Raw genomic sequence first — 15,563 nt, 5'->3', positions numbered from 1 at the left:
GTGGAAGGACAGAGGAGCATTGGGGGCCAGTGGAAGCAATATGAGGACTTGCTGCAGGCAGACATGGAAAAGTGCAGCACTGGTGTTCACACTTGGGAGAACCTTGCCCTGGATCACTCCCAGTGGAGAACGGTAACCCGGGAGCAGGTGGCACAATCTGAGAGGTCCCACCCCAGTGCAGACAAGGAGTTGCAGAGAAAAAGAAAAGAGCAGCAAAAAATGCCCTGCACCTCTCCTAGAGCTACCAACCCCTGCCCCTTCTGTTATAAGACCTGCAGCTTCAGAACTGGGCTGATTAGCCATCAGTGGACTCACAAACAGGAAGGTGAAATGAAGATATCCTGCTCGTTATCAAGTGAGTGCAAAGACAGAAGAGCTAGAGACAGGAAAGAGTGCCCGAACTCTGTCACCAGCAGCTCTGCACAAGGTTCAGTTTGAGACCCTGACAACCAGGACAAAACTTTAGGTACCTGTATGAGGAATGAGCTGCAGCAGCCGGCCCCGGATCTGTTTGGTTCTCACCCCATAGATGATGGGGTTTAGCATGGGGGGCAAGAGGAGGTAAATGTTTGCAGTGAGAACCTGGAAATGCTGGGGTACATGGTTGCCAAACCGCTGTGTGAGAAAGGAGAAGAGACGTGGGATATGAAAGGCTAAGATGACACAGACATGAGAGCCACAGGTCCCAAAAGTCTTGAACTGGGAGTGCCTTGTGTGGAGTCTGAATATGGCCCTGAGAATGTGAGTGTAGGACACGGCAATTAGAAACAAATCCAGACACATCACAGAAAGTGCTACAGAGAGGCCGTAGTAACTACTGGGGCGAATGTCAGCACAGGCCAGCTTCACCACGGCCATGTGCTCACAGTGCGTGTGGGAGATGGTGTTGGATTTGCAGTATGGCCACTGACTTGCCAGGGAAGGAAAAGGAAGTATGAGCAAAGTGCCACGCAGAGCCACAGCCAGGCCAAACTTGGCTACAACAGGACTTCTCAGGATGGTGGAATGTCTGAGGGGGTTGCAAATGGCCACATAGCGATCAAAAGCCATGGCCACGAGGATCCCAGACTCTGTGATTGAAAAGCAGTGAAGGAAGAACATCTGGGTGAGGCAGGCGTTGAACTCAATCTCCCTGGAATTGAACCAGAAGATGCTCAGTGTTTTGGGCAAGGTGGTTGTGGACAGGACCAGATCAGTGACAGCCAGCATGCAGAGGAAATAGTACATGGGCACATGGAGGCTCGACTCTGTCTTCACAGTGAACAGGATGATGAAGTTCCCCAAGATGGCTGTGGTGTACATGGCACAGAAGGGGATGGAGATCCAGACATGGGCTGCTTCTAGGCCAGGAATGCCCAGCAGGATGAAGATGGAGGGGTTGGCCAAGTTGGTTGCGTTTGAACCTAACATGGAGCAGGGGAGAAGGTGTCCTACTCTTCAGCACAATGGAGTCTCCCAAATGTAGCACGTTTCCCCTGACGTCCTTTATGCTCCAAGGGCTTAGTGTGACGGCCACAGTAGGTATGCCTACAAGGAGAGAAAATATGACTATGAGGCAGTACATACGCTGCTGTAGGCTGTTCTTGTGAATGAACAAAATTGGTTGTGGTTCCTGCACTGGAAAAATGATGTTTTTATTTGCAGAACTTAGCTATGAACAACTAACACTGCTAGTAGCAATTCCATATTTAACGGTGCTCCATGCAATGATAGTTCCTACATGTCACCATGCAGGAAACCTCTACAGGCCCCAGCTGGACACATGAACATTGGTACGTACTGAATCCCTCTCATTCACAGTGGCAGCCTAAACAAAACCAAATTTAAACGCCTAAGGAACGGAACTGAGAATATTTTGCTCTGGACACGTGCTCAGGTGAGGACGTACGGTCTCTACAAAGGGTGTAGTGCTTACACAGGGAGTTTCCAAGACAGGCTAGGAGAATAGGGGAGTTGCAATATGCCGACGCATTGAGAACTTGTGGACTGTAGAGATTAGAAAAGAGACAAAGAAGGAGGAATATGATAGACCGGCGTGAGGTGCGCCCACATGCTTTACACAAAACACAGAGATTCTTTGGACAAAATTTGTCTTGTAACCTTTGAAGGTAAAGAAACACCCAGTAACTGATACTGGGGCTATACCCCATTAATGGCTACTTTTCATGCCGGATTTGTAAAGCTGGCTAATTCAAAGCCAGGAGTTGGGTAAATGAGATCTGGCAATGTAAATGCACTGACCATTATGTGCATGAAGTGATAGTGGGGCAGAAATTTCTGTAATCCAGTAGGATTTGCTTAGGGAGCAGGATGTCCTCCTTGGATACTTGGCTGAGCTGGAATTGGTTGGTGGCCATAAGATCCTTAGACCTTTGGCCAGGGTACAGGTACAGACAGAGCAGAAACAGGCTGAGTTAACTGCTGCTGTTGTGACAGAGAATTGTGCACCAGTCTTTTTGGGAAATGACTTATTTAAAGCAGCTGAAAAGATCCCAGGGATAGTTGGAAGGAAGAAGGAGTCTTGAGCTGAACTGCCAGCCAGACAGGGAAATGCCACAGATGTTCTGGAGAGGACAAGAGAGTGTCTCTCTGCTTTCACTCCAGCTGGGCTAGGCATTGACAAGATGCAGGATGGGCAGTGGAAGCCAGCTCTGCCCATGAGGTGTTGCCCAGCACCATGGAGGCTGTCCAAGCTGTGAGATGTCCCTTAGAGGAACAGCCGGGGGCTGGCACAGCCCAGGGATGCACAGAGGGGTGTGTCTCAGAGGAAAGCCTTCAAGCAGGGCTGGCGTCCAAGTTGCTGATGTGGAAGGGAAAGAATCAAGACACTTTTGGCTAATGGGGGGAGCTGTGCCAGTCTATATACTCTCAAAACAAAAAGCAGTCAAGTACACTTTAAAGACTAACAAATAATTTAATAGGTGAGCTTTCATGGGACAAACCCACTTCTTCAGACCATAGCCAGACCAGAACAGACTCAACATTTAAGGCACAGAGAAACAAAAACAGTAATCAAAGTTGACAAATCAGAAAAAAATGATCAAGGTGAGCAAATCAGAGAGCAGAGGGGCAGGGGGGCGGAGGGAGTCAAGAATTAGATTAAGCCAAGTATGCCAAAGACCCCTTATAATGTCCCAGAAAATTTGCATCCTGGTTCAAACCACATGTTAATGTGTCGAATTTAAATATGAAAGAGAGTTCAGCAGCTTCTCCTTCTAAAGCAGACTGAAAATTCTTCTCCAATAAGATGCAAACTCTCAAGTCATTAACAGAATGGCCCTCTCCATTAAAATGTAGACTAACTGGTTTGTGGACCAAGAGTGTTTTTATGTCTGTTTTGTGCCTATTAACTCTTTGTCTGAGAGAGTTTGAAGTCTGTCCAATATACAAAACATCTGTTAGTTGAGGAACATGAGAATGTGTCCGTGATTCTATGAATAACCTGGTTAGGTCCAGTGATGGTATCTCCAGAATAGATAGGTGGACAAAGCTGGCAGTGGGCTTTGTTGCAAGGAAAAGTCCCAGGACAGGTATTCCTGCTGTATAGACTGTGGCTATTGGTTAAAATCCTTATAAGGTTGGGAGTTTGTCTGTAGGAGAGAACAGGCCTGTCACCCAGGGCCTTCTGGAGTGTGGCATCCTGATTAAGGATAGGTTGTAGGTCTTTAATAATTCGTTTGCAGTGGTTTGAGTTGGGGGCTGTAGGTGATGACCAGTGGTGTTGTATTCTTGGCATTTTTGGTCCTATCTTGGAGTAGCTGGTCTCTGGGTATTCGTCTGGCCCTGTCAATTGGTTTTTTGATTTCTCCTGGTGGGTAATTCAGGCTTATGCATATTTGGTAGAGATCTTGTAGTTTTTGGTCTCTGTCAGTTGGATCAGAGCAAATGTGATTGTACCTAAGGTCTTGACTGTAAACAATGGAGCTAGTTATGTGTGCAGGATGGAAGCTAGAAGGGTGTAGGTAAGTATAGTGATTAGTACCGGAAACCCACTGTCAATACCATCACTGGACCTAACCAGGTTATTCACAGAATCACGGGCACATTCTCATGTTCCTCAACCAACATCATATACGCCATCATGTGCCAACAATGCCCAGATGCTTTGTATATTGGACAGACTTCAAACTCTCTCCGATAAAGAGTTAATGGACACAAAACAGACATCAAAACACTCCTGATCCACAAACCAGTTAAGTCTACCTTTTAATGGAGTGGGCCATTCTGTTAATAACTTGAGAGTCTGCATCTTATTGAAGAAGAATTTTCAGTCTGCTTTAGAAAGAGAAGCTGCTGAACTCTCTTTCACATTCAAATTTGACACATTAATACGTGGTTTGAACCGGGATGCAAATTTTCTGGGACATTATAGGGGCTCTTTGGCATACTTGGCTTAATCTAATTCTTGACTCGCTCCGCCCCCCCCCCGCCCCTCTGCTCTCTGATTTGCTCACCTTGATATTTTTTTTTTCTCATTTGTCAACTTTGATTACTCTTTTGGTTCTCTGTGACTTAAATATTGAGTCTGTTCTGGTCTGGCTATGGTCTGAAGAAGTGAGTCTGTCCCACCAAAGCTCATCACCTAATAAATTATTTTGTTTGTCTTTAAAGTACTACTTGACTGCTTCTTTGTTTTTATTGGCTAAGGGCTTTCCCATTGAATGGAGAGGAAAGAATGCAAGGCTGTCCAGGGAAGGGTGTATCACGGCTGGGAGCTGTGGGCCTGCAGCTGAACAGGTGACCCAGAGAAAGGGGATGCAAGAGTGTGGTTCTGTTTTTGGCAGGAGGGGTTGGGAGCTGGGTACTGGATGGTAACTGTGAACCTGGCTGCCCACCTTTCACTCAGGGCTCAAGGGAGAGTGGTGAGTCTGGACACCCAATGGGGCTGACTCTGCTATTAGCCTCCGGGGAACAGATCCTGGGGGGTTCAATGGGAACCCCACTGAGTCAGATCACACTACAGTCAGATGCAGACCTGGCATCACCTGACAGAGCTGGCGCTGTCTCCTGGGGTCCGGCTGATAGAAACCCCAGGGTGTCTGGGACACAGGTGGGCATGCTGCCAGCCCACAGTGCGGGGAGATGAGCAATGTCTCCACACGCGGGTGAGGTGCATTTCACTTGGGGCCTGTTCCTCCGCAAAGACTCAGAAGGGTACTTGAACTGAACTGAACTGAATTGAATTGAACTGCTGCTCTGTCACTGGTTTACTAAGAACCTTTTGTCTTTTCCCACAACACCCATGGGTCCACACAAAGCAGCTCAGACTGATGGTAAGCACCTTAAAGGATGTTTGGAAAAAGCTTTTGCACATGCTGGGGGCAGGAGCAAAGTCATCCCATGAGCATGCAGCTCCTAAGTTACTACTTGTGTAGGAGCTTACAGGCGAATACAACTGCCAAGCTGTAACAAGCATGTACTGATGTGTGGAAGGGGAAACTGAGGCACGCCACCTCCTGGCATTGGTGGCGAAATGCCGACATGGCTATACATTGCCAGACATTGCTCTCTGTATTCCAGAGACACTACGACACCCCAACATATTTCCAGGCAATTTGGGGACAGAATCCCAAAACTTGGGAGAAACCCCAATGAATGACAAGACAAGATTTGGTAACACAGTGTGGTTGTGCAAGAAAAGCCTAAGCAAATGTCTAAGCATTCTGCCTCTGCTTTGCACATTGATCACACTCCGTAGTGATCTGAGTGGGGAGGCGTAACAGACCCTCCCAAGTCCTCATGGTAAATGGGTTATGGATATAAATATGGATAACTCAGGGATGCTTTGGATAAAATGTGGCTTGAACCTTGTCATTTTCAATGGCATAACCTCTTGGAGCTGTGAATCCCTTTTTTGTTCATGTGTCATTTTTGTTGTGGAAGTTGTAAGTATTGTATATGTATTTGCGTTCCAAATCTCTGTGTCTGCGAGAGGGTCTACAGGAGAGGTGGCGATTTGATTTAGTGACTCATTTGGATCTGCTTATCTCTATCAATAACCACATAAACCCTCCTGTGTTTAATTGAGCCCAGCGTAAGTTGTTATTCCCTGGGAGGGCTACGACTCTGCACCGTTCCCTTTCCTCGATAAAGGGGGCTCACCTGATGAACCCTCCCTGTGCAAACCTTTTGAACAGAGACAGCGAGATTTCTCTTGGGTTTTGGTCCTATCTGGTGGTTGTTTCCCTGGGTGCTGTGCCCTAGAACTGCATCTGCCCAGAGCTGTGGTTAGACAGTGTCTGCGTTGCTCTGCAGGGAGGGTGGTGATCCTAACTCTGTTCAGGCTAGGGGAGACCAGAGGTTCTGGCTTAGGAGGAGGGGACGGTGGTGAGCTCCAGAGAGGAAACAGGTGACTGTTGGTGGCATGATCAGCACTCTGGGGAATATCCCAGGGAGTCTTCTGTCAGTGCACCCCCTCAAAAGAGGAAATAGACGGCGGAAAGGGCCTCACTCAAATGGACAAGAAGAGAACAGTTTGGGTGAACTGTTTCTCAAAATTTCAGGTGTTAAATCTCAGCCACCCGCTCAAATCAATCTGTAGAAATGTTGTTTTGCCCAAGTTAAGAATTCTCACAAGTGTTCCAGTGAAGGCCCCGGCACCTCCCTGCCTCCTGGACGATGAAAGCAGGTAACGTCCGCTGCACTTGGCCCCGTTAACAGACAGAGCCCTGAGACACAAGAGGAGGAGGTGACAATCTGTGTAGTCACTGGCTTCTAAGGTACTTACTCAGTTCTTACGCCAAACAGCGTTTTCCCTCAGAGAGGCCTGAGCAACATGTGGGACTCGGCCCCAGAATCTGGCCTTGTTTTCCAATTATATTGAGGCAAATCCATCCTCTGTGGCAAGTGCCCGGGGGTATAGAATGGTTATACAGGGCAGAAGGTACAACAGACTCACCACCAATCCGGTAACCTCTCCGTCACGCTGGGTTTGGCGAGTAGATGAGCCTCACAAACAGGAGATGGAGATCCGTGAGTTCTGAGATGGCAGTTCCTTCTCTGGGAATCCCCCTCAGGCAGCCGTGTCCCACACCTCTCTCACCTCTGCATCTGCAGCAGCATCTCATGCAGCATCAGCAGTGCGCATGGTTTATACCGGAGGTCTGAGCATTCCCAGGGGGATTATCTCAGCTGCTAGGGGAGAAGTGAGCTTCTGAATGTAAACAGACTGGAGACAAGCCTGTCCCTGCTTCTGTGTTCCTTGTCCGGCTCTAGGAGCAAACAGGAACTAAGGACCTTCCCAAGGGGAGATGGAAGTCCTTGGTCTCCCCAATTAGTGAGAGAACAATTGGCTGCTCTGTGCACTTGTGTATATACCAAAGTTATAGTTGATTATTACAAATACTATGGATAATGTCTATGTCTCCATGGGGACTGATACCTTGAAAAGCCTAGGCTGGATGGGTAGATTGCAGACCACATGTTCTGGAGAAAGGTGATGGAAGGGAGAGAGAGAGGCACTTTCTTCAGACAAACCAAGCAGTTGCTAAGAGATCAGAGTAATTCTCTATAATTCTTACCAGTAACTATCCTCATTAAATGCAATTTTAAACACCTAGCAAAGCAGAGTAACTATGAAAAATCCCCGTTGTACTGAGAGGTAAATGGAGACAGAGACAGCAATGGTTTGGACAAGCTGACACAGAGTATGATGGAAGGATCTCAGGAGTCCTAATTCCCCTGCCAAAACCACAGTCCCTTTTTCAGTAACTGACGAGATGACAGAACAGATTCCTGGTCCAATGGGTCCTGTTTATTGGGTGAGGTGGATGAACTTCCCTGGAGTGCAGCCTGGAAGTGGATTACTGCCAAACATGCTGGCATACCATACTGGGCCACGGCTCATGCTATGAGGCTGTCACAAGCCACATTCCTCTCCAGGTCCTGCACTCACACAGCCGTACACAGACAGGACCATGCACAGCTAATGTCACATGGTCGCACCTGCGATCACTGCCCCACTCCAGTCCTGGTTCCTAAGGAATTTCCAGGGGTTGAGTTTGAGGGATTGAGGCCAAGTGACAATGTCACTTTCTCCTTATATAACTTCTGCTTCGTGGCAGAGCGTCATAATGTCCCCAAGTGCCAGCCTGGTTCAGGGGAAAGCACAGGCACAAGATGGAACCCAATGCCACTTGAGCTGGTCCCATGCTCTTGCACACTTCAGTGAGTCATAGCAGGGGCCATTACGCATACCTGGGCAGAGCATTAACAGGAAGTCCCTCAGGTGGGGGTCCCTGTCCAACATGGCTCATAACGTCAATTGATAGGCCATCAATTTGAATCGTCTATTCACAATGTGCTGGCTCAACCCAATGTAAACCACCTTGGGATGAGCAAACCTAATCAGCAAACCACACCTTTTCCACAGACACCTCACATGGCATAGCATATAGCTGTTGCAATTATATAATGCTAGCATGTGTGGGGGTGCCAGTGCTTTGTTTGGGGTACAGAGTGTCACAAAAATACAGCCATACAGCTAGAGCTGTCTGAGAGCTATGCAAAAATGTATAAGATATACACACATGTCCTGAAAAGGGTGACTTTTGGGGCTGTATCACAGGAGAAAAGTTAACCAGGGTACAGACTGAAAGAAAGGGAAAATGTTTTCCCTGTCACCTATCCCCTGCACTGTCTGGCTCTCCCAAAAGTGTCCTTCTCACTTTCCTTGTTCAGCGAGTGTCACCTGCACTTTCTGGTTGGTTTGTTTGCTCGTTTGTTTGTTTGTTTTAATCTTTGGAACCTTGGTCCTGTGACAAGTCATATTCATCAGATTGATGGCAAATCCTGAAGGATGCATCCTAACTGACAGCCGAGTGCAGCTTACTTTGATCTCTGGGAAGCTGCTTAAGAGGGACTGGTTGTATATTCATGTGGTAGGGTGTGAGAATACTTTGTAATACTAAAGAGTGCAGTCCGACCCTCTGTGAATCCTCAAGAGAATTCCAAACAGGCCAGTCTATGCAAGGTGAAAAGCTGCAAAACAAATAATCCTGCCAAGGCAAACAGCTGCAAAACAAAGTACACTTGTCAAACCTTCAAGGCTATGTTGGCAGTAGGCCACAAGAGATAGTAAGAGTAATCATAGAATCATAGAACACTAGGACCGGAAGGGGCCTCGAGAGGCCATCGAGTCCAGCCCCCTGCCCTGACGGCAGGACCGACCACTATCTACAACATCCCTGATAGACATCTATCTAATCTGTTCTTAAATATCTCCAGCGAGGGAGATTCCACAACCTCCCTTGGCAACTTATTCCAGTACTTGACCACCCTGACAGTCAGGAACTTTTTCCTAATGTCCAACCTAAACTTCCCTTGCTGCAGTTTAAGTCCATTGCCTCTTGTTCTATCCTCAGAGGCCAAGAAGAACAAGTTTTCTCCCTCCTCCTTATGACACCCTTTAAGATATCTGAAAACCCCTATCATGTCCCCCCTCAATCTTCTTTTTTCCAAGCTAAACAAGCCCAGTTCTTTCAGCCTTTCTTCATAAGTTATGTTCTCCAGATCTTTTATCATTCTAGTTGCTCTTCTCTGGACCTTCTCTAATTTCTCCACATCTTTCTTGAATTGGGGTGCCCAGAACTGGACACAATATTCCAGCTGAGGTCTAACCAGCGCAGAGTAGAGCGGTAGAATGATTTCTCGTGTCTTGTTCACAACACACCTGCTAATGCATCCCAGAATCATGTTTGCTTTTTTTGCAACAGCATCACACTGTTGACTCATATTTAACTTGTGATCTACTAGAACCCCTAGGTCCCTTTCTGCTGTACTCCTTCCTAGACAGTCTTTTCCCATTCTGTATGTGTGAAACAGACTATTCCTTCCTAAGTGCAGCACCTTACATTTATCTTTATTAAACTTCATCCTGTTTACTTCAGACCATTTCTCTAATTTATCTAGATCATTCTGAATTATGACCCTATCCTCCAAGGTAGTTGCAACCCCTCCCAGCTTGGTATCATCTGCAAACTTAATAAGCGTACTTTCTATGCCAATATCCAAATCATTAATGAAGATATTGAACAGAACTGGTCCCAAAACAGACCCCTGCGGAAACCCACTTGTTATGCTTTTCCAGCTGGATTGAGCACCATTAACAACTACTCTCTGGGTGCGATTAGCTAGCCAGTTATGCACCCAAGTTGGACTTGCCTAGTTTGTCGATAAGAATATTATGCGAGACCGTATCAAATGCTTTACTAAAGTCTAGGTATACCACATCCACTGCTTCTCCCTTATCTACGAGTCTCGTTATCGTGTCAAAAAACGCTATCAGGTTGGTTTGACATGATTTGTTTTTTACAAAGCCATGCTGGCTGTTCCCTATCACTTTACTACCTTCCAAGTGCTTGCAGATGACTTCCTTAACTACCTGCTCCACTATCTTTCCTGGCACAGAAGTTAAGCTGACTGGCCTGTAATTTCCTGGGTTGTTCTTATTCCCCTTTTTGTAGATGGGCACTATGTTTGCCCTCTTCCAGTCTTCTGGAATCTCTCCTGTCTCCCATGACTTTCCAAAAATGAGAGCTAACGGCTCAGCTACCTCTTCTATCAGCTCCTTGAGGATTCTAGGATGCATTTCATCAGGCCCTGGTGACTTGCAGACATCTAATTTTTCCAAATGCTTTTTAACTTGTTCTTTTTTTATTTCGAAAACTAACTCTACTCCTTTTCCACCAGCATTCACTATGTCAGGCATTCCTTCAGACTTCTCTGTGAAGACCGAAACAAAGAAGTCATTAAGCATCTCTGCCATTTCCAAGTTCCCCATTACTGTTTCTCCCTCCTCACTGAGCAATGGCCCTACCCTGTCCTTGGTCTTCCTCTTGTTTCTAATATATTTGTAAAAGGCATATGCAATTTTAAGAAATCTTATGTAAATGAGTTTAAGCTTTATTAGTTAGTGTTAGGAGGCCTGTTACAGAGCCTCTCACCAAGCGAAGGTCCGACGCGTCGGGTTTTCCCCACTGGTGACTGCGACGTTTCTGGGGCTCCCGTCGCGGGTGTCACACTTTCAATAAACCAAATATAGCACTCGTTTTCTGGGTGCAGCCTCGTTTCTGGGGAACCGGAGCCTGGTTGGTTACTCTTGTAGTGGCTGTCTCGTGCTACCAAATCTTTTGGTGCCCACATGACTGCTGGCTGCGTAGTGGCATTCCTTGGCATGGCCACTTCAGAATTTGCTCATCTTTCACTCTAATACTGTGTTCTGAAAGCTGCCCAAACTGACACAGATGAGGGGGGCTGTTAGTAGGCATCCTTCAGTCTGCATAGTCTATGGATCGCGCCCTTTAAAGTTTCAACTGAGGACTTCATTTACAGCATCTACTGTGACTATGAAGACCCACACGAGAGTGACAGTCCTTGCTGCATCTCTTGCAGATGTGGTGGGTGTCTGGCAAGTCCTTATTGTGCTTTCTGTGCGCTCGCTTCTCCTCTGCTAGCTGTCTGATCTTCAACTCGCCCTTCTGAAGGCCCTTGTGTAACCCCTGCCTCCATCTTCTGCGGTCGTCTGCTAGTTCTTCCCAGTTGTCCAGCTCGATGTCTGCCTCTCTGAGGTCTCTCTTGCAGACATCTTTGTAGCGCAGCTGGGGGTGTCCGGGAGGTCTTTTGCCAGACGCTAGCTCACCATACAGGATGTCTTTTGGGATCCTTCCATCATTCATCCTGTGGACGTGGCCAAGCCAGTGGAGCCGACGCTGCCTGAGGAGGGTGTGCATGATTGGGATTCCAGCTTGCTCGAGGACGGCGGTGTTGGTCACTCTGTCCTTCCATGATATTCCAAGGATGCGCCTGAGGCAGCGCAAGTGGAAGACATTCAGCCTCTTTTCCTGGCGGGCGTACAGGGTCCAAGTCTCACTGCCATAAAGGAGGGTGCTGAGGATGCAGGCTCTGTAGACTTGCATTTTGGTGTGAGTGTACAGCTTGTTGTTATTCCACACTCTCTTGCTGAGTCTGGACAGAGTTGTGGCCGCTTTTCTGATCCTCCTATTTAGCTCAGTGTCCAATGACAGGGTGTCAGTGATGGTGGACCCGAGGTAAATGAACTCGTGGATGACCTCTAACATACAGTTGTCAATGCTGATTGATGGGGATTCAGCAACATCCTGACTGAGTACGTTTGTCTTCTTTAGGTTGACGGTAAGCCCAAAGTCCTTGCACGGTTTGGAGAACTGATCCAGCAGTTTTTGAAGCTGGTCTTCTGTGTGAGACACTACAGCAGCATCGTCTGCGAACAGCATGTCTCTGACGAGGACTTCTCTCACCTTAGACTTGGCTTTCAGCCTTGCAAGGTTAAACAGTTTCCCATCAGATCTTGTGTGCAGCAAGATGCCCTCTGTTGAAGATCCAAAGGCATGCTTCAGGAGGAGTGCGAAGAAGATCCCAAACAATTTCGGAGCAAGCACTCATCCTTGTCTGACGCCGCTCCTGATTCTGAAAGCATCTGATAATGCGCCGTCATATTGGATGGTTCCTCTCATGTCTTTGTGGAACGACTGGATCATCTCGAGTAACCGTGGAGGACAGCCTATCTTGTGGAGCAGTTTGAACAGACCATCCCTGCTGACCAAGTCAAAGGCCTTGGTCAGGTCGATGAAGGCTACGTAGAGTGGCTTTCTCTGCTCCCTGCACTTCTCCTGCAGCTGCCTTAGAGTGAAGACCATGTCAACGGTAGACCTCTCTGCGTGGAATCCGCACTGCGATTCGGGGTGCACCCTCTCAGCAATCTTCTGGAGTCTGCCAAGGATGACGTGAGCATCACAGTTTACCAGTGACACTTAGGAGGGAGATTCCACGGTAGTTGTTGCAGTCGCTTCTGTCTCCTTTGTTCTTTTGCAATGTTACAATGTTAGCGTCATGCATATCCTGTGGAACCTCACCCTCTTTCCAGCACAGGCACAGTATCTCATGTAGGGGTTCCAGGAGTGTTCAATATATCCTCAGCCATGGTCTTGTGGTGCCTACAGATACGGAGCAGCTGTTACAGACCAGGAACATTGATATCATCAGCTTGAAGGTACTTGGCCTTTCTCTGCCCAGACACATAGCTCCTCTTCCTGGGAGCTGGGTACCCACTGCTCTACAGATCTGCAGCTTTATTGCAAGCCTGCTGCCATGACATCCCCACAAAGGCTGCAGAAGGGAACAGGGAAGAATCTTTTGCTCTGTGAGCTCCCACATCTTTTGAGTAGCCACTGGCCCTTTCTATGAAGCTGCCACCTGCCCACCAGTCACTCCAGACAGGTTCATAGCAAGCTGGATGCAGTTGGTAACATCAGGCTGTGTGATGGGTGGCACAATTTGAGAGGTCCTGCGGTAGCGCAAAGGAGGAGAGATGGAGAAGAAGAAAAGACTTCAAAAAACTGCCCCAAGCCCCTCCAACAGCTACCAACATCTTCCCCTTCTGTGACAGACCTTGTGGCTCCAGAGTTGGGCTGATCAGCCATTAAGAGTCTCAGAAATAAGACACAATGAGGGGCCCTGTGGCACCTTATAGACTAACAGAAATGTGTGAGCATAAGCTTTCATGGGCAAAGACCCACTTTATCAGATGCAGGTGATGAAGTGGGTCTTTGCCCACGAAGGCTTATGCTCATCCATTTCTGTTAGTCTATAAGGTGCCACAGGACCCCTCGTTGCTTTTGCAGATCCAGACTAACACGGCTACCCCCTGATACTGGAGAAATAAGAAGGTGACATGAAGACATTCTACTCATGTTAGCAAGTGTCCGCCAGGAAGAAGAAGATCAGTGTTTCTTAAACTTTTTGAGGCCACAGAACACAAAGCAATATTTTTTATGCAGAACACCAATGAAAATGTTCTTAAAAAAATTTTAGTCTGGTCAAAACAAACAAAACGAAAAACAAAAATCCCAAGCAGGAACATATACCACAAAAACAAAATGAAGTAATTTAAGGCAGTATCATAGGCATGAAGAAGTAACATTGCATCTGGTTTTAATAGCAGAAAATATATACTTTGATTATTTTTCCACATGCTTGTTGCACACCCACAAGTTGTTCATGGAACGCTAATGTTCAGCAGAACATGGCAAAAATATAACTCCCCATTTCCAAATTGTCATTGCCAACAGGTGCCTCCCTGTCTACGCAATGCACCTCTCATTTTGAAATACTGTTTGAAATAAGGGGCCTGCTAATTCGATACCCCAGGACACCTCCTCACGGTAGGAGTAAGGGACGCCTCCAAATAGAGCTGTATTTTGAAATGTGTCACTGTTTAAACAGTGCCACATGCTGGGAAAGCCTGTTGTTCCTTTAGGCTGCCATGTGGATGTAGCCATACCAATCTCTGTGGAGTGCTACTTGTGTGAGATGGTTCTGGGGTTTCCTCTTTGCAACACAGATTGGCTGATTGGATGATTCCAGCTTGGATGATCCTGCTGGAAAGGTATAACAAGTGGGGTTCCACAGGGTCTGTTTTGGGACTGGTTCTGTTCAGCATCTTCATCAACGATTTAGATATTGGCATAGAAAGTACACTTATTAAGTTTGGAGATGATACCAAGCTGGGAGGGGTTGCAACTGCTTTGGCGGATAGGGTCATAATTCAAAATGATCTGGATAAATTGGAGAAATGGTCAGAGGTAAACAGTATGAAGTTTAACAAAGACAAATGCAAAGTGCTCCACTTGGGAAGGAACAATCAGTTTCACACATACAGAATGGGGAGAGACTGTCTAGGAAAGACTACGGCAGAAAGGGATCTAGGGGCTATAGTGGACCACAAGTTAAATGTGAGTCAACAGTGTGATGCTGTTGCAAAAAAAGCAAATATGATTCTGGGATGCGTTAACAGGTGTGTTGTGAACAAGACACGAAAAGTCATTCTTCTGCTCTCCTCTGAGCTGGTTAGGCCTCAGCTGAAGCACTGCGTCCAGTTCTGGGCACCGCATTTCCAGGGAAATGTGGAGAAATTGGAGAGGGTCCAGAAAAAGAGCGACAAACATGATTAAAGATCTAGAGAATGTGATCTATGAAGAAAGGCTGAAAGAATTGGGCTTGTTCAGTTTGGAAAAAAGGAAGATTAAGGTGGGACATGAAAGCAGTTTTCAGGTATCTAAAAGGGTGTCATACGGAGGAGGGAGAAAACTTGTTCTTCTTGGCCTCTGAGGATAGAAAAAGAGGCAATGGGCTTAAACTGCAGCAGGGGAGGTTTAGGCTGGACATTAGGAAAAAGTTCCTAACTGTCAGGGTGGTCAAACAGTGGAATAAATTGCCAAGGGAGGTTGTGGAATCTCCATCGCTGGAGATATTTAAGCACAGGTTAGATAAATGTCTATCAGGGATGGTCTTGACAGTAATTGGTCCTGCCATGAGGGCAGGGGGCTGGACTCGATGGCCTCTTGAGGTCCCTTTCAGTCCTAATATTCTATGATTCTATGATTCTATAATCAGAGAAACATTAAATCTTTTTCTGACCTTACTGTGCTTTGTCAGCAGGACAAACTGGGGACTGGGTCTATGGGTTTCCCCGTTTCCAATTGCTGGTAACTCTACACCCATCCCTCTTCTTCTCTCAGGACTCTGAC

At 46.9% G+C, this 15,563-nt stretch overlaps 1 protein-coding gene across 1 annotated transcript; it reads right to left on the bottom strand.

The window, feature by feature from the left end:
* Positions 1-462: 462 nt before the first annotated feature.
* Positions 463-1,410, bottom strand: LOC142007023 (olfactory receptor 52P1-like). The gene has a single exon (XM_074983540.1). The coding sequence runs from the start codon at positions 1,408-1,410 to the stop codon at positions 463-465; it is 948 nt and encodes a 315-aa protein (XP_074839641.1).
* Positions 1,411-15,563: the final 14,153 nt, after the last annotated feature.

The sequence above is a fragment of the Carettochelys insculpta genome, chromosome 1, assembly GCF_033958435.1.
Source record: "Carettochelys insculpta isolate YL-2023 chromosome 1, ASM3395843v1, whole genome shotgun sequence".
Lineage (NCBI taxonomy): Eukaryota > Metazoa > Chordata > Testudines > Carettochelyidae > Carettochelys > Carettochelys insculpta.
The sequence above is the reverse complement of the archived record's forward strand: the minus strand, read 5'-3'. Positions and strand labels throughout refer to the sequence as shown.

What these genes read in the sequence shown, in the direction of transcription:
- LOC142007023 (XM_074983540.1), bottom strand. Translation starts at nt 1,410, where the DNA reads ATGTTAGGTTCAAACGCAACCAACTTGGCCAACCCCTCCATCTTCATC.